The sequence below is a fragment of the Agaricus bisporus genome (assembly GCF_000300575.1).
Source record: "Agaricus bisporus var. bisporus H97 unplaced genomic scaffold AGABI2scaffold_9, whole genome shotgun sequence".
Taxonomy (NCBI): Eukaryota; Fungi; Basidiomycota; class Agaricomycetes; order Agaricales; family Agaricaceae; genus Agaricus; species Agaricus bisporus.
In genome coordinates, this window is record NW_006267372.1 from 190853 (window position 1) to 213600 (window position 22748).

At 46.3% G+C, this 22748-nt stretch overlaps 9 protein-coding genes and 2 non-coding genes across 11 annotated transcripts; 6 read left to right on the forward strand and 5 right to left on the reverse strand.

Annotated features, from left to right (window-relative positions):
- Positions 1-13: 13 nt before the first annotated feature.
- Positions 14-2064, reverse strand: AGABI2DRAFT_194435 (NADP-specific glutamate dehydrogenase). The gene is made up of 7 exons (XM_006463613.1): positions 1965-2064; positions 1741-1905; positions 1436-1682; positions 1158-1324; positions 838-1108; positions 645-778; positions 14-587 (listed from the first exon to the last, which is right to left on the reverse strand). Exons 1-7 carry the CDS (start codon positions 1995-1997, stop codon positions 231-233), a joined length of 1374 nt encoding a protein of 457 aa, XP_006463676.1. The 5' UTR covers positions 1998-2064; the 3' UTR covers positions 14-230.
- A 1447-nt stretch (positions 2065-3511) lies between these two features.
- Positions 3512-5219, reverse strand: AGABI2DRAFT_120486 (hypothetical protein; the record flags this gene model as incomplete). Its single annotated transcript, XM_006463614.1, has 14 exons — positions 3512-3794; positions 3850-3875; positions 3929-3966; positions 4018-4044; positions 4100-4147; positions 4216-4254; positions 4308-4406; positions 4468-4599; positions 4652-4684; positions 4738-4794; positions 4848-4977; positions 5027-5046; positions 5102-5111; positions 5166-5219. The coding sequence occupies 14 exons, from the start codon at positions 5217-5219 to the stop codon at positions 3512-3514; spliced, it is 996 nt and encodes a 331-aa protein (XP_006463677.1).
- A 344-nt stretch (positions 5220-5563) lies between these two features.
- On the forward strand, positions 5564-8167 carry AGABI2DRAFT_194436 (hypothetical protein). Its single transcript, XM_006463615.1, has 3 exons — positions 5564-5688; positions 5739-6445; positions 6503-8167. Exons 1-3 carry the CDS (start codon positions 5568-5570, stop codon positions 8117-8119), a joined length of 2445 nt encoding a protein of 814 aa, XP_006463678.1. The 5' UTR covers positions 5564-5567; the 3' UTR covers positions 8120-8167.
- Positions 8168-9097: 930 nt separating this feature from the next.
- AGABI2DRAFT_194437 (hypothetical protein) lies at positions 9098-10439 on the forward strand. Its single transcript, XM_006463616.1, has 9 exons — positions 9098-9366; positions 9423-9468; positions 9526-9639; positions 9693-9719; positions 9783-9848; positions 9901-9969; positions 10028-10083; positions 10158-10251; positions 10315-10439. The coding sequence occupies exons 1-9, from the start codon at positions 9112-9114 to the stop codon at positions 10350-10352; spliced, it is 765 nt and encodes a 254-aa protein (XP_006463679.1). The 5' UTR covers positions 9098-9111; the 3' UTR covers positions 10353-10439.
- Positions 10440-10644: 205 nt separating this feature from the next.
- On the forward strand, positions 10645-11242 carry AGABI2DRAFT_138020 (hypothetical protein). The gene is made up of 3 exons (XM_006463617.1): positions 10645-10814; positions 10869-11020; positions 11075-11242. The coding sequence occupies exons 1-3, from the start codon at positions 10758-10760 to the stop codon at positions 11118-11120; spliced, it is 255 nt and encodes an 84-aa protein (XP_006463680.1). The 5' UTR covers positions 10645-10757; the 3' UTR covers positions 11121-11242.
- Positions 11243-12285: 1043 nt separating this feature from the next.
- AGABI2DRAFT_179960 (hypothetical protein) lies at positions 12286-15260 on the reverse strand (the record flags this gene model as incomplete). Its single annotated transcript, XM_006463618.1, has 12 exons — positions 15071-15260; positions 14979-15021; positions 14852-14925; positions 14655-14803; positions 14507-14599; positions 14276-14451; positions 14039-14224; positions 13769-13986; positions 13571-13717; positions 12868-13521; positions 12524-12817; positions 12286-12453 (listed from the first exon to the last, which is right to left on the reverse strand). Exons 1-12 carry the CDS (start codon positions 15110-15112, stop codon positions 12286-12288), a joined length of 2244 nt encoding a protein of 747 aa, XP_006463681.1. The 5' UTR covers positions 15113-15260.
- Positions 15261-15362: 102 nt separating this feature from the next.
- On the forward strand, positions 15363-15435 carry AGABI2DRAFT_t90. The gene has a single exon. It is a non-coding gene; the product is annotated as a tRNA-Val (tRNA).
- Positions 15436-15702: 267 nt separating this feature from the next.
- On the forward strand, positions 15703-17395 carry AGABI2DRAFT_74388 (hypothetical protein; the record flags this gene model as incomplete). Its single annotated transcript, XM_006463619.1, has 6 exons — positions 15703-15786; positions 15843-15942; positions 16090-16165; positions 16218-16378; positions 16439-16730; positions 16792-17395. 6 exons carry the CDS (start codon positions 15703-15705, stop codon positions 17393-17395), a joined length of 1317 nt encoding a protein of 438 aa, XP_006463682.1.
- A 192-nt stretch (positions 17396-17587) lies between these two features.
- AGABI2DRAFT_t102 lies at positions 17588-17660 on the reverse strand. The gene has a single exon. It is a non-coding gene; the product is annotated as a tRNA-Val (tRNA).
- A 60-nt stretch (positions 17661-17720) lies between these two features.
- AGABI2DRAFT_208575 (hypothetical protein) lies at positions 17721-19989 on the reverse strand (the record flags this gene model as incomplete). Its single annotated transcript, XM_006463620.1, has 11 exons — positions 19904-19989; positions 19645-19850; positions 19463-19583; positions 19377-19406; positions 19276-19321; positions 18620-19225; positions 18503-18566; positions 18406-18449; positions 18177-18345; positions 17902-18118; positions 17721-17828 (listed from the first exon to the last, which is right to left on the reverse strand). Exons 1-11 carry the CDS (start codon positions 19979-19981, stop codon positions 17721-17723), a joined length of 1689 nt encoding a protein of 562 aa, XP_006463683.1. The 5' UTR covers positions 19982-19989.
- Positions 19990-20123: 134 nt separating this feature from the next.
- AGABI2DRAFT_208578 (hypothetical protein) lies at positions 20124-22517 on the forward strand (the record flags this gene model as incomplete). Its single annotated transcript, XM_006463621.1, has 8 exons — positions 20124-20163; positions 20241-20412; positions 20460-20798; positions 20860-21006; positions 21063-21081; positions 21129-21309; positions 21358-21878; positions 21921-22517. The coding sequence occupies 8 exons, from the start codon at positions 20124-20126 to the stop codon at positions 22515-22517; spliced, it is 2016 nt and encodes a 671-aa protein (XP_006463684.1).
- Positions 22518-22748: the final 231 nt, after the last annotated feature.

Sequence of the window (22748 nt, forward strand, 5' to 3'; positions counted from 1 at the left end):
TCATCGTCCACTCGGATTACTAACTGGCACCATAAGTCTCGTAAATTCAAGGTGACACACAAAAGATACATGACATACAATACATATTGTATAAGTACAGAATGAGAGCGTAATAAATCGTTACAAGACCAGCACTGGGGTATAAGATTGGTGGTCCTCACCAAGAACCAGCCTTTTCAGGTTTTTATATGGTAATCATCATGATCACCACGCCAGCCTCCACTAATCGCCTACCACCAGTCACCCTGCTCCTTCATGGCATCCGCAACCTTGATAAACCCGGCAACATTCGCTCCCGAGAGCAAACTAGGCAACGCCTCGCCCTCGGCAACACCCTCAGCAACCTTCTCGCCACTCCATCTCGAACCGGCAGTATAACAGATCTGGTAGCACTCTGCCATAATAGATTTTAATTTCGCGTCAACTTCTTGGGTAGACCAAGCAAGACGCTGAGAGTTTTGCGCCATCTCGAGACCGGAAACCGCTACACCACCACAGTTCGATGCTTTACCTGGAGCATACCAAACTCCGGCTCGAGAGGCGCGACGGGAGTTCTCGAAGATGGCAATGGCTTCTTCGGTACAACCCTGGATTTAATTATATGAACACCGACGTGCTTATGGAACTTATGAGTGTGGACGTACCATGTTGGAACCTTCAGCGACGATACGGGTACCAGCTTTGACCAATGCCTCTGCTTCTTCTTGTGAAACCTCATTCTGAGTCGCACCAGGGAGGGCAATGTGGACCTGAGGGAGAAGTGTCCAAGGGCGTTTACCTATCTCAATTTTCGTCAGCTTGAAAGAAACAGCAGCAGATGTGTAATAAGGCACTGACCGGCGTGGTAGGTATAGCCCGCACCAAGATCATCGACGATAGCCTCAAGCGCTCCGCCTTTCAACTTGAGCTCAGCAATTTTTTCGATAGCCTCCTTCGTATATCCCTTCTCAGAGATCAAGGAACCCTTCGAGTCGGATAGAGAAAGCACGGTAGCGCCGAGTTCTATGACCTTGAGAGCAGTGAACTGAGAAACATTGCCCGAACCCGAGATAGCAACGAGAGTGGATGGTCTGTCGAGGCTATATTCCGGGCATGCATGAGCAATCATCTATACAGAAGATGAATATCATGATATCTCAAGTTTAGATAGTACGTACGTGTTCAACATAGTAGATGAGGCCATAGCCGGTAGCCTCGGGCCGAATAAAACTTCCACCCCAGTTGATACCTTTACCGGTGAGCATACCGGTAAATTCATTCTTCAAACGTCTGTAAGCTCCAAAGAGGAACCCGATTTCACGGGCACCAGTGCCGATATCACCAGCTGTCAAACAAAAACAGTTTTAGCGAATCATGTTGATAAGACAAAAAGAAGATAAGCGAAATCAAGATTCGGAGAAATATCGGAATGATGCAAAAAATGAACTGAACATACCTGGTACATCAGTGTCTTGTCCAATATGTCTGAACAATTCCGACATGAAGGCTACACAGAACCGCCTAATCTCGTTGTCTGACTTGCCCTTGGGGTCAAAGTCGGAACCACCCTTACCACCACCCATTGACAGTCCAGTCAGAGCATTTTTAAATGTTTGCTCGAAACCGAGGAATTTAAGAATAGAGAGGTTGACGGTGGGGTGAAGTCGTAGACCACCCTTGTACGGTCCCAAAGCAGAGTTGTACTATCGATGAAACTTTGGGTAAGTAGCTGCGACCGACTGAAAAAAAGAGGAAGCGTACTTGAACACGGAATCCACGGTTAACTTGGGGTTTGCCTTGGTCATCCTCCCAAGTAACACGGAATTGAAGAACACGTTCAGGCACCTGGATAATCTCCAGTGCCTTTTTGTATTGAGGATTCGTAGTGAGGAAAGGCTGTAAACTTGTCTCAAGTTCATGGAGGGCCTAAACCACAACGCTCAGTCAGCATATATGAAACATGAATGATGATTCCGACCACGAACCTGTTCAAATTCGGGCTCGTGAGGAAGGACCATGTTGTATATTGGCTGAAGGGAAGAAAAGAGAGGGGTAAGATTGAGAGACTGGGGGGCTCTTATTTTTTTTTCGCCCGCGCAAAGTCTGGGTTTTTTGTATCCATTCCTTATCTCCTTATCTCTACCGTCCAACTGATACAATTCGGTCTTACTCGGATCGGCCTTTAGCTCACCATTCCGGGATCGGGAACACCACCTTGTCAGATCTACAGCACTTGGTATTCAAGATTAGAGAAGATAAGGCTACTTATAAAAGCTCGAGCATTCCGATACTCACTGAAACCCTCACTCATAGAGCTTGTCGGAAGGGACTAGAGGCCTCTTATCACTGTTGTTTCAGGATGTACGATTGCCTCCCGTCATCTTGACTCATGCTGGGACACCACCAAGCTTTGGCCTTCGGTCGCTAGTCAAGAATACCCGAGCGGCGTAATTCCATTCCAAGAGCTCCTCTTCGACCTCCATTGGTGGAGACTTATCAGAAGCCATTAAAGGAGCTCCGCAGAAGCAAGAATCTAGGTTTTCAGAACCTCAATTTCCGCTGCCTAGCCATGAATAACCTCACCGGATGAATCTTGGCAACTTGTCAGGGAGAAGTAGCTTCAGGTATTCAATAGTGCGCCACTTACAGTGGAAGATTATCCTTTTTCAGTCTAACAACCACATGCTTGGGTTCCTAGCTTTCAACTATGTATAACCCCACATGGCACTCCGACTGGAAAAATAGCGCGGAATCATTGGTTCATGCGAAGGGTGTTCTATAGGGTTCTGTGTGGTCCTTATCGCGAGATAAGTGAGTATAGTCCTGTGACCCAAACCCCGTTCTAAAAATTGGTATGTACACACTTTGGTTGGTCCAAACCCTTATCTTGAGCTTCTCTGTCAAGTTTACAACTATTCATCCGATGATGGCTACAATACATTGATACCGGTTTGAGTAAGTATAGGAGATGGCGCAAAGATGACGTTGATCTAGGTACGGAAGACCGAAGAAAGACACGTTTTTGATACAATCATTTCTTTTGCTACTTATGTACAAAGGTCAGGGAAGACTTGAAGTCCACTCCCTGGTGCATTGCCTCTTGTTCAAATTGAAGCGTTCCGGTACTGTCAATGGGTATGCGACTCTTGTGTTTGAACTTACTCTAGTCGCGATGTTAACAAGCAGCGCTTATTTCGACTCGCCACCACCTGTTCCCCATTTGGTAAAATGCCGTTGGTTCAGGGAAAAATTGCCTAAAACTGCTCATGGTCATGGAGCTCCTGTGGAACTCAGAAATTCACGGACTCCTGATTGCAAAAGCCCCTACTCAAGATCTTTAATACTTAATTTCTTTTTAGTCCAGCAATTATACAGAAATGTTAACAGGTACAGTGAATAACAAATTCGGTAAGATACCGAAAAATAAAGAGGGAAAGAGGGAACACGTTCCCCGGAAGAATCCTTCTTCTGCTTTACACTAACAACCAAAAAAACGAGACGCTCCAGTCGCTAGAAAGAGAACTCAACTCTTTCACGAAATCTCCATCACCATCGGCCTTGACCTATCAACCTCTGAGAACCTAACACCGTCATCACTACCATCACTATCACCATCCTCGTCCTCATCAGCCTCGCCACTCTTTGGTGAAAGCATTCGGGTTGGGGTAGACAGGATATCATGTCCATGAGGAAGATTACTTTCATAAGTCCAATCTCCTTCGGTATTTTCGGCGCCGGATGTTGGGACGTGAGATAGATGTCGGATGTGTAGGACGACTCGACAAGCTAAAACAGAATGAATGGTTCCTTGTAACCTTGAAAAAAAAATGAACAAATATGTCAAAAAGGTGTAAGTTGGGTTTGTCGTACATCACCAAAAGTGTTACAAAGTCGGTCTGTTGGGATGAGAATGAATAGAGTGAAAGGTCAGAGGTTAGGGGAGACTCACGAATCGAGATATGACGATGAGATTGATGATGGAAAGTACTATAGAAATGAGGATCGTCTCCCCTCTCGACTTGATGAAGTTTCACGTACCAACCAAGTAGATATAGAACGATATACCTTGAGTGACATCAAAATCTTTCTATAAAAAATAAAAAATAATATATATTCTTACCGTCACCGTAAACTGTCCTTAAGAGATGCGAGTCTCCACCGTCCCTGACTATCATAGTAGTAGTAGGCCAAAACGTTGAAAAAAGTCAAGATGAAAAAGAAAAAAGGATATCTTACAAACTGATACAGCTTGAATCGCCATCAAACCGAGCATCACTGTTGGGCTCATCAGTTTATTATGGTGGACGAAATTAGAAAGATAGACCGACGAGTATCGAAAAAAGCGATGATGATGAATAACACTTTCAAGTAAGAACCAGCGGATAAGAGAATGCAACCGATCAAAGGAGGAAGATGTGGTGCTTGATCTATAATTCAAAATCGAAAAGATATGTGTGATGGAGTGATAGAGGACGATAGAGGACATACGGTGAGTTCCCTTGAGGTATAGCCCAGCAAGTACCACAATTGTAGCCCACGACAAGGCGAAGGTTCCGAAGAGACCGACGGCCACATATTTTCCGTTCGACCATGCTGCCCAAGTCCGAATAGTAAAGATCACTGTATGCCTTTAGAGAATTGTTACGGTTAGCGTGCCAAAGTGAATGCATACGTTCGGCGAAGATGACGCTGACGACAAAAAGTGCTAGAGGGGGGTTTAGCGAGACATTATGCGTGTAATGTGTGTTTGGAACTTACTTGCGCTGAGATTGTATATGGTCCGGCACTGGTCTGCGTTCAGAGAACCAAATTGATCTATGAGAGTTAAAGACGGACTGTCTGAAAGTTGCAACAATGACAGAACTTACAACGCAACATCAGCGGAAAATCTATAAAAGGTATGTATCGCGCAGAGAGATATAGGACTTTCGTGATACTCCAATTGGCGCGCCAAATGAGTCTGATTTCGTGATGAATATTGAGCAACCAATCGAGGACCTGGTCAAAAATATCGGACAAGGTGCATTTTCTTAGAGTTTTAGCATACCATAATCGTTGTTCCGGCGACTAAGTAAGAAGGTAAAAAAGCCTCGGGAAGGTTCAAAGGTGGGACGGGACGTACCACTAGCGAACTAAAGACGGGTATGTCAGAACGGGTATGCACCCAATTAAAAGATGTAACGCACGCTGATATAGCGGGATGTCCTGATAGCAGTCTCGAGGGCCGCTGCTTGGTCCATAGCCGAACCGAAAGGGAGGGAAAGAAAATCCAAGGCTAGGTATGTCTCAATCCATATTTAACAAACTCGGTGAGCCTCCTGAAGTTGCGTTTGGTCCAGGATATCGAGATTGAATCTACCGGAGTCTTGCGGTCATTCAACGATTAAGTCTGTTTCAGTAATTATAAGTTCCTAATCGTTTTCCCACTCGCGTTGTCAACTCGAGGACGTCTCCTGAAGATAGCGATCAGCGACGCTCCTGTGGCTGCCGAGTCGTTGCCGAGGTTATGGTCGCGTGTTGTGGTGTGTTGGTGTATGTTGGCCAAGAAGTGTAAAATTTGGAAATTGTCGTGTTTTGCGGCTCTGACCATGTCCTCTTCCGCTTTCTGGACGCGGCTTGCTCGCACTGCTCTTGTCCGTCCCAGACTCGGGGCTCCTTCTCTTTTCCGCAGGTCCTTTGTTCTTCTCGCCGCAAAACCCACAAGTAATGGTTCGTCGTCGCTCTTTCGCGTCTCGCGTTTTGCCTCATTATTTTTGTAGCTGTGCTTCGGTCTATACCCTTAATTCACCGTCACCAGTCTTCTGCGGCCAGTGCGCTTGTGCCAACATCCGAGGACTCGTCAGAAGATGTAGAGGTCACTGACAACGAGGAAAAACTGCCAGAATTCGCGTCACTGCAAGGCTCTGTGGATCCTCGCGTTATACGCGCTCTCACCGGGAACCCGTTCAACCTGACCACTATGTCAGTTGTCCAAGCGCAAGTGTTACCCCTCCTTCCAGGGCTTGCTGAGCCTTACGACACCGAAAACGCACCCGAGCACCCACGGGACTTACTCGTCAGAGCCAAAACGGGCACTGGCAAAACGCTTGGGTTTTTAATCCCAGTTGTGGAGGCCCGCCTGAAGACCCTCGCCGCACAAGGCAAGCAAGCCACGGATTCTGGTTTGGGTCCCAGCAAGAGTTTGGCCGAGGCAGCACGGAGACGGTTTGCTAAATCACATACGGGTGCCGTTATCATTAGTCCGACGAGGGAACTCGCCACCCAGATCGCCCAGGAGGCCAACAAGCTCGTAAGGAATATCGAAGGCTTCGGTGTTCATCTTCTTGTAGGCGGTGAAAGTAAGGGTGGGCAATTGGGAGGATTTAGGCGCAACGCACATGATATCATTGTGGCCACTCCCGGTCGACTGAAGGATATCCTGGATTCATGCCCGGATATTGCTGAGAGTGTCTCTCACACGCAAACTGTACGTATACTCTTTCAAGCTGCCGGTACCATGGCTCACCCACGTTTCTTGCCTTAGCTTGTGCTGGACGAGGCGGATTCGCTCCTAGACATGGGTTTCCAACCCGACCTTCTCGCCATTCAAGAATACATGCCAAAATCTCCCGAACGCCAGACTTTCCTTTTCTCCGCTACCATCTCCCGTGCCATCCGCGACATCGCACGCGCTTCTCTTGCAAAACGACACACATACATTAATTGTGTTTCATCAGACCATTCACCCGTTCACGCCCATATTCCACAGTACCACACTGTTCTTCCCTCTGCCGAACACCAAATTCCTCATGTCCTTCGTTCCCTTGCCCATGATCAACTCATCCATCCTGGTAAATCCAAAAGTATCGTCTTTCTACCTACGACAAAAATGACTATGCTATTCGCCGAAATTCTCAAGAATCTCAGTCCAAACCTGCTCCCTGCTGGAGCGCATACAACCGTCTATGAACTTCATTCGAAGAAAAGTATGGAATCCCGTACTAGGGCATCGAATAGATTCCGAAATGACGTATCCGGTGCCTCTATCCTTATAACATCGGATGTGTCTGCTCGGGGCGTGGATTACCCTGGAGTATCTCGTGTCATACAGGTCGGCATTCCTTCAACCGGAGAACAATACGTTCATCGTGTTGGAAGGACGGGACGCGCTGGTACCCAAGGTCGTGGTGACCTTGTTCTCCTTCCTTGGGAACGTGGTTTCGTCACCAACCAATTGTCGCAAGTAGAGTTGAAACCGCTTACAGTTCAAGATTTGACTAATGAAACGCTCGAACTTGCGAAAGCTCATGACGACGATCCAGCAACTTTCTTTGGGGGCCAAATCCTCAAGGTTCCTACTCGGAGTTCGATGCAGAACTCAAGGTCCATGTCTTTCCGTAAACAACAACGAACTAGCGAGGCGCTCTTCCGTTTATCTATTGCACCTTTAATCGATGATATTCCCCGTGCTGTCACCGAACTCCTTGCATCCGCCGATCCTGAACCTATAGGCGAAACATTTACATCTCTTCTTGGGTATTACATTGGCAAAATCAATGAATTGAAAATTCGTAAAACTGAGGTTCTGGATGGATGTAAAGACTGGGTTGTTCAAGCTGGTGGAATGGCGGAACCACCGTCGTTGTCGAAAGCATTTTTGGACAAGTTGGGGTTCGGAAATATGGACGCCATGAATAGGGTGAGGAGGGACGGGTTTAGAGAGCCGCAGAGGAGTTCTTGGGCGTTTAAGGGAAGGGAAAATTTTAGGGGAGATGGTGAAAGAGGGTTTGGTCAGAGAGATGGAGGTGGAGGTTTTGGAGGGAGACGAGAGGGAGGCGGAAGCTTTGGAGGTAGAAGAGAGGGAGGCGGAAGCTTTGGAGGGAGAAGAGACGGGGGTGGAAGCTTTGGTGGAGGGAGAAGAGATGGAGAAGGCGGTTTTAGTAGACCGAGAAGAGATGGGGATGGAGGGTTTGGTGGGGCTCGTCAGAGAGATGGAGATGGAGGTTTTGGCAGGGGGAGAAGAGATGGTCCCGGTGATGGTAAAAAACAACATTGGCAAGGACGTGGACGCGTGAATAATAAGAATTCGGGGAAATCATGGGATGCGGCGAAAAATTCTCAAGATGACGGAGGGTTCAAAGATCACTGGAATCCGTTCTGAGAGTCATCACCCCGTCGTTGATTCGATTCGATCTTGCTTTCTCTCTCTCTGCTTTTTTATTATGTCTTGCTCTTGGTTTCTAATATTGGTATGGTATATAGAGATAGTATTGATGAGGACGATGATAATTAGAAAACAAAAAGGATTAACTCAATGTCCTAACCAGTTTAGATTTTTTATTATGCTTTAACGTACTTACTTGTGTAGATATAGTTGCTACTCGTCTTAATATTTTGGCATACCACTCACACTATATGATCTCATCCTTTTTTTGTCGCTTTCTTGTGTGTTTATTGTGGGTGGAAACCGCCGCGCGATACGGGCATTGATGCTATTATTAGCAGCAGCTCTGTCTATATACTGTCTATATTTAGTCTATATTTAGTACCACCTCTCAACCTGTGAGACACATAAGCACCTTTGAGAATGAGGTACAGTTTATACCGGAATAGGTATTGGGGATGCTCACATTTTTTTCTTTCGCTTTTATCTACTATAAGTATACCCACATTTTTTGTAGGGAGCACTTAGTGACGATTGGTTCTCGGGCCCTATGCTCAGCCTCGTCCTTAGTGGAGGCTCTGAGAGTTGAGCGACTAATAGATTTTCTGCATCAACGGCTCGTATGATTCCGGGGATCTTTTAGGAACTGGAATCTGAAAAAATTTCATTGAGCTACATTTTGATTGGCCTCTCTGTTGCAGTCAGACTCATGAATTACGTATTCAGGAATTGAATTGTGAAATACGATCAACCATCAGTAGTTCGGTCAAGTCAATGTCCGAGCTACTAATTATGCACCGAACTGATGATGGGATTCGGGAAGGCATGAGAAACTTGTGCTTATAGGGGGTTAACCCCTTTGACAGCTCAGTGATCATCGATCATGAGTACCGCAACGTCTGTTATTTTCAGGTTATTTGTAGCTTATATACACGCTTATGGCTGTAGCCGGTGCCGCTTTCTCGGAAACTTCTGTTATTGCAACACTGATGACAACCCGAGTGGCACTCGTTACCGGTGGAGCCAGAGGAATCGGGCGGGCGATTGCCCTCCGTCTAGCGCAAGATGGATTTGATGTTGCCGTTGATGATATACCTAGCCAAGCGGAAGAGTTAAACCAAGTCGCTGAAGAGATCCGGAATCTTGGTCGGAGAGCTATCGTTTTAACGGAAGATGTCGCACAGGAAGATAGAGTCAAAGAGATGGTAGAACGGACTGTGAAGGAATTAGGGAGTCTAGATGCGGTTCGTTGATTCTAAATATTGCTTTTTGTGTAACTGAAAGTCAGGGTTACTTGAAGATGATCGCGAATGCAGGCATTGGAAACTCACAATCTGTAGTTGATGGTATGACGTTTTGCTAATGCCATGGATCTACTGGCAGTCTGACGATAACCCATCCAGCGGACATATCGCAATGGGAACAAACTTGGGCTATCAATGTTCGCGGAGTCGTTCTCTGTTTCAAATACGCTGCGCAACAAATGATCAAGCAGGGAACTGGGGGAAGAATCATCGGTGCTGAGCCAGCATTACCTCACGTCTCCGTCTTTTTAATATACCATTTTCAGCTGCTTCGTCTGTTTGTGGTTTGAAAGGTCAGTAGATGGTCTTAGATGAGTGCTTGAGCGACTACAGCTAGTTGAATTGTCTACGATTAGGGTATGCACATCTCGGATCTTATTGTATGACCAAAGCTGCAGTTCGATCCTTGACACAAACGACGGGTGCGTTGATTTAAAATCCGGGCATCAATCGACGTCCTAATATCGATTATAGCCCTTGAGCTGCTCGAGCACAACATCACAGTTAATGCCTATGCTCCTGGTGTTATAGACACAGCTATGAGTATGTGTATCTTATCTTCCATGTCCCACTGCAAGTCCATTGATGACGTATATGATAGCGAGAAACCCTGAAGCAGACAAAGCTTTGGGCGGGCCCAACGCTGCGCTTAAAAAGGTTTGTGGGACCGCACGTCTAGTTGACAAATTAACTATTAATCTTCAATTCCATCCTATTTCAATTCGCGTCAGCTGATGCATATACCGAACGCAAAAACTGGCCAAGCGGATGACGTCGCCAGCCTTGTATCTTATCTTGCTTCTCCGCAAGCTCATTTTGTCACAGGTGAGCTAATCCTATTCATATTAGCACAGAGAGTTTGTCTTCATTTCTAATCGTGGTTAATAGGGCAAACCATGACAATGGATGGTGGAGGTACCCTCTGAGTGTATTTTTGCTATCGAACAGCACAAAGTTCGCTGTCAGTCTATCTAGTTATATGCTCTTAAGTTTCCTGATGTTGTACAGCGGAACTGGCACCAGCTTGAATTAACTTTTTGCGGTCTTTTACTTTATCGCCGTGCTATCCTGGAGTGTTCTAGAACTCGACAGCTGATAGCAAAATAGCAAAATAGAACTTCCAAAGCTTATTATCTTCAAGCATATAGCGTATATCGCGCAACTGAAGGAAACGTGTATAATAAGACGGTGTGGGTGAAGACAAAGTCAAGGACTCACCGAGTAGACCTTCACACAGCTGCTACTCCTTCTCCCAATCAGTTAGCTATTGCCAATTTATTATCGCTCGAACTCTCCATCTGACGCACCCACAGATCCCCATACTCTAAACCATGTCGAGCAAGACCCCCATGAAGCCTTCTGACGCATCCAGAATCCAGTCTTCCCAGGTTCGTATTACCATCTCATAGCTCACCTAAATCTTAACATTAGTATCTCCATAGGCCAAGGGAGGTAAACCTGTCGGTAGCAACTCATTTGCAAGTCGTAGTCAGTCTGCCGGCCAAACCAACGTCAATAAAGGCGTTATTAACCCCAGCGGCGGTACTACCAAAGCTACGCCTGCTGCATCCGGAAAGTCGGGTGGTGCTGGAAAGTAATCAGTCAACACGCGAGGAAGCGAACGGATCTCATGATTACTTTACTTTAGGTATAGACCTCTCAGTAGAGTACCAAGAATAGTGATCATTGAATAATACGATTGATTGTATTGATTTCCTTGGCTGTGCATGTAGAGGCTAATTGAAAGCAGGATAGTTGTCTTGATTTATGAAGTTGTGCCTGCGGAACAACTAGAAGCGTCTTTTTCACATCACGCATTCATAAAGACATTGTGGGATTCGAATTTAATTTAATCTTGATCGACACGATAAGAAAGACAACGAATAAGTCGCACACAAGCTTTAAGAAGTAGACAAAAGAGGGAGAGGGCATGGCGAAGAAACCCTAGAATTGATCGTTGAAAGTACCACATCAGCCGATACTTATGGGGAGAAAAACCGTATTCATGTCGACCCGGCGATGATTTCACTAAGCGAGACACTTTGGCGCATATACACCTATCAACGCGAAGCAAGAACCCATCTGAAAAAAAAAAAAACAAGAAATCATATAAGCACAGCCCAACATAAAAAACCAAATCACAACAAAAAAACAAGTTATAAAGACGAAAACCACAAAGTTCTATTTCAGCTTTCCGTTCTTGGTTTCCCCCTCCCCTCAATCCTCTGAACGGTTCCTTGCCTCCAATAAAAAAAGCACCAGAGCACAAGTGTACGCAGGAAAAAGGAAAAGAAAGGGGGGAAAACCAGTGCTTCATTGACGTTAAGAACAACATCTCAACGCAAGTATGTGCAAAATTGTCATCAAGAACAGGGAATGGGAATCGAGTACCCAAAGGAAACAAATATCATGCATGAAGAAAAGACGTACTGCAAGGACATGTTGAAGCATATCAGCTGTACGAGAATGAAACGTGTTCCTCCGGGATAGTATGCCAAAGGTATGAAAGCAACAGAATGTGTCGACGTATGTCTCGCAAGGTAGGGTAACAGGACAGGTGATTTTCAATTGAACATATGGGCAAATGGTGATTGTTGACGCCGAGCATTTGCAGAAAATCAGCAAGACATGATTCTAAGAGTTTGTCTTTGTCGCCAGTCAGTTTGAACTTCGACCGCATATGCGCATGGTCTCACGGTCACATGGAATCCATTTGTCGATGCCCACGATTTTATTCACGCTCTACGTCTGCGCAAAACCACTTCAGCCTCCCAAGAAGAATTAATTATCAAATCAAAGCCAACATAGAAAACATAATTGAAACAAAAAAAATAATCACGGATATTATCGCAAGCGAAATCAAAACTCGCATCCTTCAACCTTAAAAGTACTCCCATACTCTAAATAACTCTCCATAATTTTCCAAATCGCATCCGGAAGACCCATACTCAATAACGTATACTTGATTTTCGCATGTCCCTGCGTCTGTCCAAGTTTGAAGAAACTACGGCCGATATGAGTAGGATACTGCGGTTCAATAGAAACATTTAGTAAACCATTTCAATGCCGAGAACATTCAAGAGGGTCAACGACTTACCGTCATCTCTGTGTATTCAGCATATTGATATGCGGCAACACGTATCGCAGTTTGTATCGTTCTCTGAATATCACCCTCCTCTGCGTACGTTTCCATCAACTTCAACCAAGGCTTAACAGAATACCGAGTCGAATCCAAACAACGTTGATACGCTTCCTTCGCCTCTTCTCGATGATGTAGTCGCATTCCAAGGTCTCCAAGTATCTCCCACTCAAGCCCCGTTTTACGATATGCCACGTGTTGGGTTTTGAAATGAGCAACCTCAGCACGGAAGATGGTCCATACTCGGAGATCCTAGAAAGTAATTGAGTCAAGCGCTTTTCCATGCAGGACGGGAAAATTACCTCGTATAGGACCATGAACAGATTATCCAACCAACGCTCACAAAGTCGCTTATTGCTGAATGAGAATGGTTCTTGACTTGGACTTGGAGGCACATCCGTAGAACCTTTTTTTTCTTCGCTGGCGGCGGCTTGAACAGGTTTTTCCAAGCCCTTGACCTCATCATGCGGTGCTCCATTCTCTGGGTGTTCAACGGCTTCAGTTTCAGCCTCGGTTTCGGTGGCATTTTCATTGGGACGGTCAACAAGGGTTGAGTCTCGCGTTGCGCGATCGGATTCTGTCGAAACTCTGATGGTTGGGATAGGCATAGGCCCATCATCAGCAATTGAAGCACGCTTAGTGCTCGACGGCGATAGCATGGCCCGAGTAGAAACGTTATCATCTGAGTGAACAGTTCCATCTTCGTGAATCACCACATTGCCAACATTATTATCTGCAGTGGCTTCCTTACCAGTTCCATTCAAACCAGTCGTTTTCTGTATATCCAACTGTGCCTTTTGCATCCGGTATTCCTCCTCCATAACGAATACGGTGCTCCGAGTCTTCAAGAGTTCGTCCCAACCGATCTGGGAGACGAGACGAGTCAGAAGGGAGTACGCTCTTGCCCATGTTCCCCGAAGCCCAGGAGCGGGCAGACGCTGTAGCGCAGGATCGGCCTAAATAATGTTCAGTAACACACTCCACGAATAAGATAATTTACTCGACCTCATCATCTTCTGTTTTTGTCCTTTCCGGGAGAATTTCGCCAATGGCACGATGGAAGGGGAGGCTGATTTTAGCAGGCGATAGAGGGCGATGCATGTCCCGACCGTTGAATGTGAACATAGGGCAGGAATTCAGGGTTAACAGTGCCTGCGCTCGGAGGTGGGTGAGTATCGAGAAATACAGAATAAGCATACGTACGGATTCATATTGACCCATATCGATATATAAATCGGTCAGCTTCTCCCAAGTGACGAACTCGCTAGGTGCGCAATTGACAGCTTGCCGCGCTAATTTGAGAGCCCACTCCAACTTCCCCTTCGATCTCAAAAAGTCACACTGCGCATGGAGTAGTGTATGAGATTGAGGTGTTTGCTTCATAGCTGCGGCCATGATTTGGACGGCTTTGACCTCCTCGTCTATTATTTAGGTGAACAATCGGGTGGTAAGCAAACGGGACTTATCACTCACTCATGCCGATGTACGCTCTCGCAAGTAACGATGAAACCTCAGGCTCCTTCGCAGCAATTTTCTCGAAGAGGTTAGCAGCTGGCTGGAATCTCCCACTATCTCCAAAGTATTTCATGATACCAGCAGTTAGATGATTTGATACGATGGATGCGACTTGGATTTCCGGATCCGACCCAACTTGCCAGCCTGTTGCAGATTCGTTAGAAGCTGTATACACTCCTACGTGCGAGTCCATACCTTTGTCAAATAAGGCTTCAGCTGCTTGAAGGAAGCGTAGCTCGCCTTCAGGCGTAGTGATAGGATCAAGTTTGCGATAGGCCTCAAGATAATGATTGGGGTCGTCGGAATAGAGAATAGCTCTTAATAAGGCTGAAATGTATGTTTCTTGCCAGATCTCTGGAGTTGCTTCGTGTCTGAGAGAGAGGCTTCTCAGTAACTGAAATGACATTGAAGTAGATATATGCGCACCTTTCGCCACGTAAATCAATCACGTATGGCAGCACACCACCAGGAATCTTAACGTCGACACGAACATCGACGCGAGAGAAAGCATTGAAGCAGCTGCATATAACCAGTTAGAAACTAGACCGACGACGGGTGTATCGATGCCACATACCAATAGCAGCCATTTCGAACTTTCCAAGCAGCAGGTTTAGAAAACCAGGCGATGTTGTCTTCAATGGAGTACGTGAGCGAGTTGATATACGCAGCCAGCGATGCAGAAGATGAGGCGTCAACTCCGGAGACGAAGTGGTATGAGCCCAGCTAAACAAGAAGATTAGTTATGTTCTGGTGCGAATAGACGATCATTACTTCTCGCTGCCCACTCTTTCCGGTGCTCTTTACGACATGACATAAATCTGGTGGTCCAAGCTCGCGAAACGTTGCTGGAGTACCGAATGAATAACCGTAGTCTCTGCAAAACAGATAATGGCCATACCAAGACTTTCCGTCCGTGCTGTAAGAGATTCGCCTGGTTCTACCTGACACACTGCGTCAGAAGGACTGGCAAAGAGTAGGGAAGTAACTCACCTCAAATAATTCGGGGACGTCCTTGAAGGTCGCCTCTGCCATCAGTTACGATGGTGACTGCTAAGCTCAAGGTTTGTCCTGGCAACTGCTCGGCGTGACTTGCAGTGGCGCGTTATCCACAAACAAATGATCAAGAGACAGGGTTCCAGCAACAACTGACGCCCTTTTTTGCGGGGAAAGGGGCGTTTTGATACGTGGCGAGAACGAACAATAATCGCGCCCACCATCTTCGATGATGCGTGGGAACGTAGTGCTATATTTACAGGCGGCTTTCCAGCTGATTGATTCAGTCGGTCGAATGGTCTAGTGGTTATGATTTCTGTCTCACACACAGGAGGTCCCCGGTTCGACCCCGGGTTCGACCAAATTTTTCTTTTGCATCTCAACGATGAGAGCTGCTGCACCGTGCTTGTCCAATAATATTGATCGTAAATTTGAGCCATTAGAGACAGCGTTTGTTGGCTGGGGCGGCTTGTGATGTGGGGCGGCCGGAGGATGGATGGCTGTGCACGTGCCATCAATTGCCGCAGAACCGATGCCACGATTCCTCCACCACAGACGAAAATAACGGTTAAGCATTATACGGCGTCTCTACGGGCTGGACCTTTCGCTCTTCCTCTTATCTCGCTGCTATGATCGAGGACAAATACATCGGCCTGGCACTCGCCGTATCCAGTTCTCTCGCAATCGGAACCAGTTTCATCATCACAAAAAAGGTGGCGCTCAATTTCTCAGTGTCATACAAGCTTGTGTCCAACCCTCTTCTTTGTAGGGCCTTAACGATGCCGCTGAGCGAAACGCGTATGGCGCGCAAGCGTCGGACAACCTTGCATATCTGAAAAATCCCATCTGGTGGGCCGGGATGTCAACACGTCTGTTCTACATCTTTTTCTTCTTTCTTTCAGTGGTCCTGACCCACTTTGTTTGTGCGCCCGTCGCCCGCTAATAGTTGTCCTTGGTGAAGGTAAGCTTGATATAACACAATGCAAGGATCTACTCTGATAACTCTGTTTCCGCAGTTGCCAACTTTGCTGCGTATACTTTCGCTCCTCCAATATTGGTCACACCCTTAGGAGCCCTTAGTGTATTGATCGGGTACGTTCTTTCTTGCCGATCCCCAAAAGCACCTCAACGACCTCCCTTGCAGTGCCGTACTCGCCTCCATCCTGCTAAATGAAGAACTTGGACACCTAGGACGACTAGGCTGCGCACTTTGCCTAATAGGATCCTCCATTATCGTCCTCCATGCCCCTGAAGACAAACCTGTGGAAACTGTAGACGAAATCCTAGAATATGCTCTTCGTCCAGGTGCGCACTAACGTCTTACTCCGTCCTAACCTTTGCATCAAACAACCATCGCGATTACAGGTTTCCTGATGTACTGCTTTACTGTCCTTGTATTCTCTCTCATCATGATCTACGTCGTCGTCCCCCGATACGGTCGCTCCAATCCAATAATCTACGTCTCCATCTGCTCCGTGGTCGGTTCCGTCTCCGTTATGGCCATCAAAGGTTTCGGTGTCGCAGTCAAACTCACTCTCGGAGGCAATAACCAATTTACCCTTCCGAGTACCTACATCTTTGGTCTCGTCGTTGCTTTGTGCATCGTCGTGCAAATGAATTATTTCAACAAAGCTCTTGATACGTTTTCAACCAATGTGTCAGTTGATCCGCTTTTACGTGCTGGAGAGGGAATTTAACCCATTCACTTTTTTTACCAGCGTAAATCCTATGTATTATGTCGGCTTCTCTTCAGCCACAATCGTCGCCTCCCTCATCCTCTTTCAAGGATTCAACACCACCGGTGGGACTAATACCCTTTCACTTCTTATGGGTTTCATTGTTACATTCCTCGGTGTACATCTCCTCAATTATTCCCGTGCTCCGGAGCCACCTATGGATCCCAACAATCATACCGCTCTCGAAGGCGGACTCATGAACCCTCGCCTCAGTCTTCAAGGTCGCGTATCTTTAGACAACTGGAACGGTCTCCCCTCCGACCGAAACGATCCAAGTCGAACTACCGGACACCACAGACGCGGTTCTTCGATATATCGAAACCAAATTCTCTTCAATGCGCATGATGGGCTCGATGATGGGCTAGGAGAGAGTGTCGGATTACACGATTTGAGAGAAGAAGATGAATCATCGGATGATGATGCCGACGAGCGAACACATTTGCGAAATGTAAATGGACATGCAAACGGACATGCAAGACCAGGGATAGCAAATTCAACAACGAAATCACCTCTTTCGAGTTTGCGAAGTCAAACTAATTCGCCTTTAAATCCGTCGCTGGGCGATGTACGACCAAACTCTAGATGATGCTTATTTGGGGATTTGGTCAAGCGTGATTTTTAACCATGAGGGAGTGGACTCTTTACTGTTGTGTATAATCGTCTTCTTGTGTTGCACTTTTCTTTTTTGGTTGTGACTTTTGGCACATCATACCTTCGTCTATCTTATTACCATTAATTGGCTCTGGGCTCTATACTGAAGGCAAAAATACAAGATATGTGGTCGAACCCGGGGTCGAACCGGGGACCTTCTGTGTGTGAGACAGAAATCATAACCACTAGACCATTCGACCATTCGCATCAACGATCATCCGTTGCCCAACGCTCATCCAATTCATTTCTTATTCTCTTTTTTACAATTTGTATGATTTACCAGTAGATGGCTTGATATCAAACCCAAACCTCGCCTGTCTCAAGGTGACAATTTGTGGTAACACATGTGTATATGCATGTACCACCCACTAAATAAATAAATAAAAAGGATGCCCATATGTCAGCTGTCAATGTCGACTCAAAACATCGGAAAGAACCCACCTCACAAACCAAGGGTCTAGTATCCCTAGGATCGATGATTTCCTCCACTCCAAACGAATGTGCAGTCCTCATCGGGTTCCTGACTTGTTCAAATTTACCAAGTAAATCATTCATAAGTTCTTCACGCTTTTCCGGAGTTGAAGCCGCATCCAATTGACGTTTATATGCTGCTTCAATACCTCCTTCTAACGGAAGGCTTCCCCAATCTCCTGATGGCCTAAAATATACTACCAATTAAAATCATATTTCGGGGGAGGACATTTGGAAAAACGAACCATGCTACGCGTTTACCCCAGTCATCGCCGTCTGGATTGGCAAAAGCTCCACCTGCAACACCGAATGCGCGTCTTATGATAATGGTAAATATAGGTACGACGGCGTTGTATAGTGATGCCATGGCGGACGCTCCGTGTCTGATTGTTGCCATCTTTTCTGCTATAGAGCCTACCAACGAAATGAGTCTCAGATCAACAAAGAACGATGAGATGGATGGTAGATATGTACCGACGGCAAAACCTGGTTGATCGACGAGATTCAAGATTGGAAGCCTACAAAATGAGTTTTACGAGGAAAGATATGAAGAATGACGGGAAAAACAAACCCGAAATGATCACAGAGGTTAACAAATCTCGCTGTTTTTTGGCATCCGAATGCATCAATGGCACCTAGGTTAAAAGAGTAAATACTCCGAAAGAGGATAGCAGCGATGGGAACCAACCTCCATTAAATTTACAGTCGCTAGAAAGGACGCCCATTGGACGACCCTCCAACCTCGCAAACCCAATAACAATATTCTTTCCCCACGTTTCCCCGATTTCAAAGAAAGTTGAACCCCCTTCTGCATTTTTATCCACAACCAACTCGATCAATCTGCGAATATCATATGGACTCGTCCTCCTCCTCGGAATAATCCTAATCAATGCTTCTTCTCGCCTATCCCTCCTATCTCCCGTCATTTCAACAGGCGGTAACGCAAATATAGAAGAAGGGAGATATGACAAAAATTTCCGAATCTGCTCATACGCATCTTGTTCGGAAATGGCGACATTGTCAACCGTACCATTCGTGCAATGTATTTCCCAACCACCTAGAGATTCTTTCGATAAGTCTTCAAAGGTGGCTCCACGAACTACGGGAGGTCCTGCAGCGAAAAGTTGGCTTAGACCTTTGACCATGACACTGAAATGTCCGACGACAGTTTTGGCAGCTGCTAGACCGACGACCGGACCAACGAGAGCGGATGCTACAGGGATGACCGCCATGGCATCCATACTTTGTCCTAGGCCTGCTAGGCCAGGAATGTAGGTCGCTCCGATGTTGAGGTCTGATAACTCGTTAATTTTCGAACTGTTGTTGACCGGCTTGGAAACATACATGTGGCGACACTTCCTCCACCACTAGAGCCATCTAGCAGACGAATCTACGGGGGCTAACGGTCAGTCCAATGTTAACAGAAAACATGGCACTATACTCACAAGAGGTACCCTGGCTCGCCTAGCTAGATTCTAGCAGTCAAGAAGATGAACAAATAGATATAGATTTGAAAATGAAATAGTTTTACCTCTCCATACCCTGCCTTTCTCTGAATTCCTCCATCGGCATGTCCACCACGAACACTGAAATCATCTGCTGTCACAAACACTTTGCGATTCCTAACTTTTCCCCATCCCATGACGCAATTCCTACCAACAAAGCAATTAGTTCACAAGAACCTCACAAGAGCTTGCTACTTCATCGCCTCACGCAGGTACAAAATCCTCCAAATCACCGGGTTTCGACGGTTTTCCACTAATTGAGCCGATTTCTTCAAACGAACCTTTATCTAAGAACGTTGCGATACGTTCATGCACCCAAAGTTTATCATTGGCCTTTTGCCGGATATAACCAGGATTATTTGGATTTGGTATATGTATCTTGCTTTGGAGCGAGCGTAACTGGGCCAAAGGATACTATCATGCCTGTATTTTAAGAAAGACTCTGAGGAGGTACGAGGAAAACAGACCTCCCAGCTAGTCTTGTCGTCAACGAGTCCTTCCAGATCATCTTGCGTTTTATCATCCTTGGGTTCCTTTGGAGACATTCTTGCGCATAAGTACCCCCAGGAGTAACTGCTTGAGTTTCGGTATCAGAAATACCCGGTAAAAGGCCATGTGCTTCTGTTGCGTGTGAGAAATATAACAATTAGGCCTCCGGAATACATACCTCTTGGATAAATCTAAGAAATGCTCATACCAAAAGTCCTCGTTGCAAACCGTGGTGAAAGTGAGTTGTCAACAAACGTCGAGATCGGTTGCTTATTTTGCGGCTCTGCGTCCTACCACCATCATCTCATCGGACAGTCGCCATTCGGATTCTTCGCTCGGCAAAAGAGCTGGGCTGGCGCACCGTAGCGTTATGCACCAATATTCCTACCCTCGACGTCAGCCATGCCACGTATGCAGACGAGGTATGCGAATTGCCTGACGTGGCTTTGTATACCAATGTCCAAGCAATACTTGAAATTGCCGTTCGGTAGGTGTATTGGCTCAAGAAAGTTCATTAGCTCATTTGCGTTCTAGTACCCATTGCACACATGTTCATCCAGGTTATGGATTCCTAAGTGAATCCCCTGCTCTAGCAGATGCCCTTGCCAAGTGCAACCCACCTATAACTTTCATCGGCCCATCTTCCGACACTCTCCGCCTCGCTGGAGACAAGATGCTATCTCGCAAATTAGCTGCCTCTTTGGATGTGCAAATTGCTCCTGGTACCAGTGTTGCATCGAGTGACGAAGTGCGAGCTTTTGCAGCGCGTCATGACGTTGGTTATCCTGTCATGATCAAAGCGTTGGACGGCGGTGGGGGGCGAGGTATTCGTGTTGTTGGAAGTGCTTCAGCGGTTGATGAAGCGGTCAAGCGGTGTGTATATGGGCTTGTTCTTTGGTCAAGAAGCACCTTGTTACTTGGATCGGTTGTATAGGTGCAAGGGAGAGAGTCTATCGAGTCAAGTCTTCGCCGAAAAGGCCCTGACTGGTCCGGGTTGGAAGCACATTGAAGTTCAAGTAATTGGCGATGGTAGCGGTGCTGTAAATCATATGTGGGAGCGCGAATGCAGCATACAGCGCCGGTATGTGATGTTTCTCCAGCAAATCTACCTCAAATATGTTAAATTCTGGGTTCCAGGTTCCAGAAGATCATCGAAGTATGTTCTCCATATGAGCGAATAAACTGATATTGATATCGCTTTAGATGGCACCATCGCGTCTTCCACGCCTTGCGGTTCAACCCCTCATAAACGCATCCCTTAAGATAGCTGCACACCTGAAGTACAAAGGCCTCGGCACTTTCGAATATCTCGTCAATGCGACAACACATCAATGGGTTTTCCTTGAAATAAATCCTCGCATTCAAGTTGAACATACCGTCACTGGTACGTGCCAACGCCTCACTTTCGCCACTAACTTACACTCATCTCTAGAGGAAATCATGGACATTGATTTGGTCAGAGCACAATTCCTGCTTTTTGCTCCTACCTCTCCCACCAACACACTTTCAACACTTTCTCTCTATGCTCCTCCTGATTTGCCTACATCTCATGCCATACAATTTCGCCTCACCGCCGAAAACCCCGAGAATGGATTTTCGCTAACACCCGGTTCCATTCGTACTTCCGATATTCAATGGCCGGCCAGTCGTGGAGTTAGAATCGATACATGGCTTTCGTACCTGTCTAGTCAACCTCTAGCTGAGTGGGTAATCGGCACGGACTTCGACTCGCTGCTTGCGAAGATTATCGTTCGCGATCAATCTTTCGAGGATTGTACCCAGAAGGCCCGGCGAGCATTAAGAGAATTCAGACTGGCGAAGGAATGTAAAATCAAGACAAATATTACTGTCCTGGCTGGTGTTCTCGAGCACCGAGATTGGCACGCGGGGACAATAGACACGCTGTGGTTAGAAAGGAATCTAGATGAGATTCTTCGCCTCGGAAAGGCAGCTGTGGAGAATCAGGATAATGCCGGAACAACAGGATTATTACAGATGGCGCGACGGCGAGAAGAGAGTAGCAACGGTAACAATGCTATTGGTTCGCAAATCTCAAGCGGAACACTACTGCTGCAACCTGGATCACTCTTCCATCTCGCACTCTCTCCGGCTCATTCTTTGAATTCCAGCTCTCCTCAGGAGACCGTGAAACACGTGCTTACGCTAACTTCTATCTCCAACAATTCGTTCCCGGAGAAACTTTCTGGTGTACTTCAGAGTACGTTTTCACCCTCACCTCTAGCGTTTTCGCTTTCCCAGGCTACATCAGCGGTAGTCGGGAGTGGAGAAGGTTTTGAACTGGCGAATCCAAATGATACCAGGCATATTGCTTCACCTTTGTCAGGAAAAATCGTCGATATTCATCCAGCGATCAAACTTCTTCTGGCTTCGGCCACGACTGATGAAGATAAGAGGATGGTAAAGAAGGGTGAGATGTTAGCAGTGATGAGTGTGATGAAGATGGAAAATTCAGTTATAGCGCCTTACGATGGCGTCATTGAGAGGGCCGGAAAGGGTTTGAAGATCAGTAGTATTATTGGAGAAGGGATGCTGGTCTGTGTACTGAACCCAACTAGAAGAAGTCGTTTATGATAAAAAGAGAGCACTTATGATTCTTCGCGTTGAGTGCTACGTCAGGAAGATGCTCATCCAATGTTCGAATCAAAAATCCATGAAAATCTCCGAGGATGGCTAAATTGCGTCAACATTTGACAGGTGGGGTTGATCCATTATCAAATTTGATAAGGGGGAGTAGATCTCGGCCGAGCGGAGTACTTAGCTTTCATCGCGTATTTTGTTGCTCAGACGAATCAAAACCCCACT

What these genes read in the sequence shown, in the direction of transcription:
- AGABI2DRAFT_194435 (XM_006463613.1), bottom strand. Translation starts at nt 1,997, where the DNA reads ATGGTCCTTCCTCACGAGCCCGAATTTGAACAG. An exon ending in ACGAGCCCGAATTTGAACAG is followed by an intron (nt 1,906 to 1,964) that starts GTTCGTGGTCGG and finishes GTTGTGGTTTAG; the next exon opens with GCCCTCCATGAACTTGAGAC. An exon ending in ACCGTGGATTCCGTGTTCAA is followed by an intron (nt 1,683 to 1,740) that starts GTACGCTTCCTC and finishes TTTCATCGATAG; the next exon opens with TACAACTCTGCTTTGGGACC.
- AGABI2DRAFT_194436 (XM_006463615.1), top strand. Translation starts at nt 5,568, where the DNA reads ATGTCCTCTTCCGCTTTCTGGACGCGGCTTGCTCGCACTGCTCTTGTC. An exon ending in CGCAAAACCCACAAGTAATG is followed by an intron (nt 5,689 to 5,738) that starts GTTCGTCGTCGC and finishes TTATTTTTGTAG; the next exon opens with CTGTGCTTCGGTCTATACCC. An exon ending in GTGTCTCTCACACGCAAACT is followed by an intron (nt 6,446 to 6,502) that starts GTACGTATACTC and finishes TTCTTGCCTTAG; the next exon opens with CTTGTGCTGGACGAGGCGGA.
- AGABI2DRAFT_138020 (XM_006463617.1), top strand. Translation starts at nt 10,758, where the DNA reads ATGTCGAGCAAGACCCCCATGAAGCCTTCTGACGCATCCAGAATCCAG. An exon ending in CCAGAATCCAGTCTTCCCAG is followed by an intron (nt 10,815 to 10,868) that starts GTTCGTATTACC and finishes GTATCTCCATAG; the next exon opens with GCCAAGGGAGGTAAACCTGT. An exon ending in AAGTCGGGTGGTGCTGGAAA is followed by an intron (nt 11,021 to 11,074) that starts GTAATCAGTCAA and finishes ACTTTACTTTAG; the next exon opens with GTATAGACCTCTCAGTAGAG.
- AGABI2DRAFT_194437 (XM_006463616.1), top strand. Translation starts at nt 9,112, where the DNA reads ATGACAACCCGAGTGGCACTCGTTACCGGTGGAGCCAGAGGAATCGGG. An exon ending in GTCTGTTTGTGGTTTGAAAG is followed by an intron (nt 9,720 to 9,782) that starts GTCAGTAGATGG and finishes GTCTACGATTAG; the next exon opens with GGTATGCACATCTCGGATCT. An exon ending in CCAACGCTGCGCTTAAAAAG is followed by an intron (nt 10,084 to 10,157) that starts GTTTGTGGGACC and finishes AATTCGCGTCAG; the next exon opens with CTGATGCATATACCGAACGC.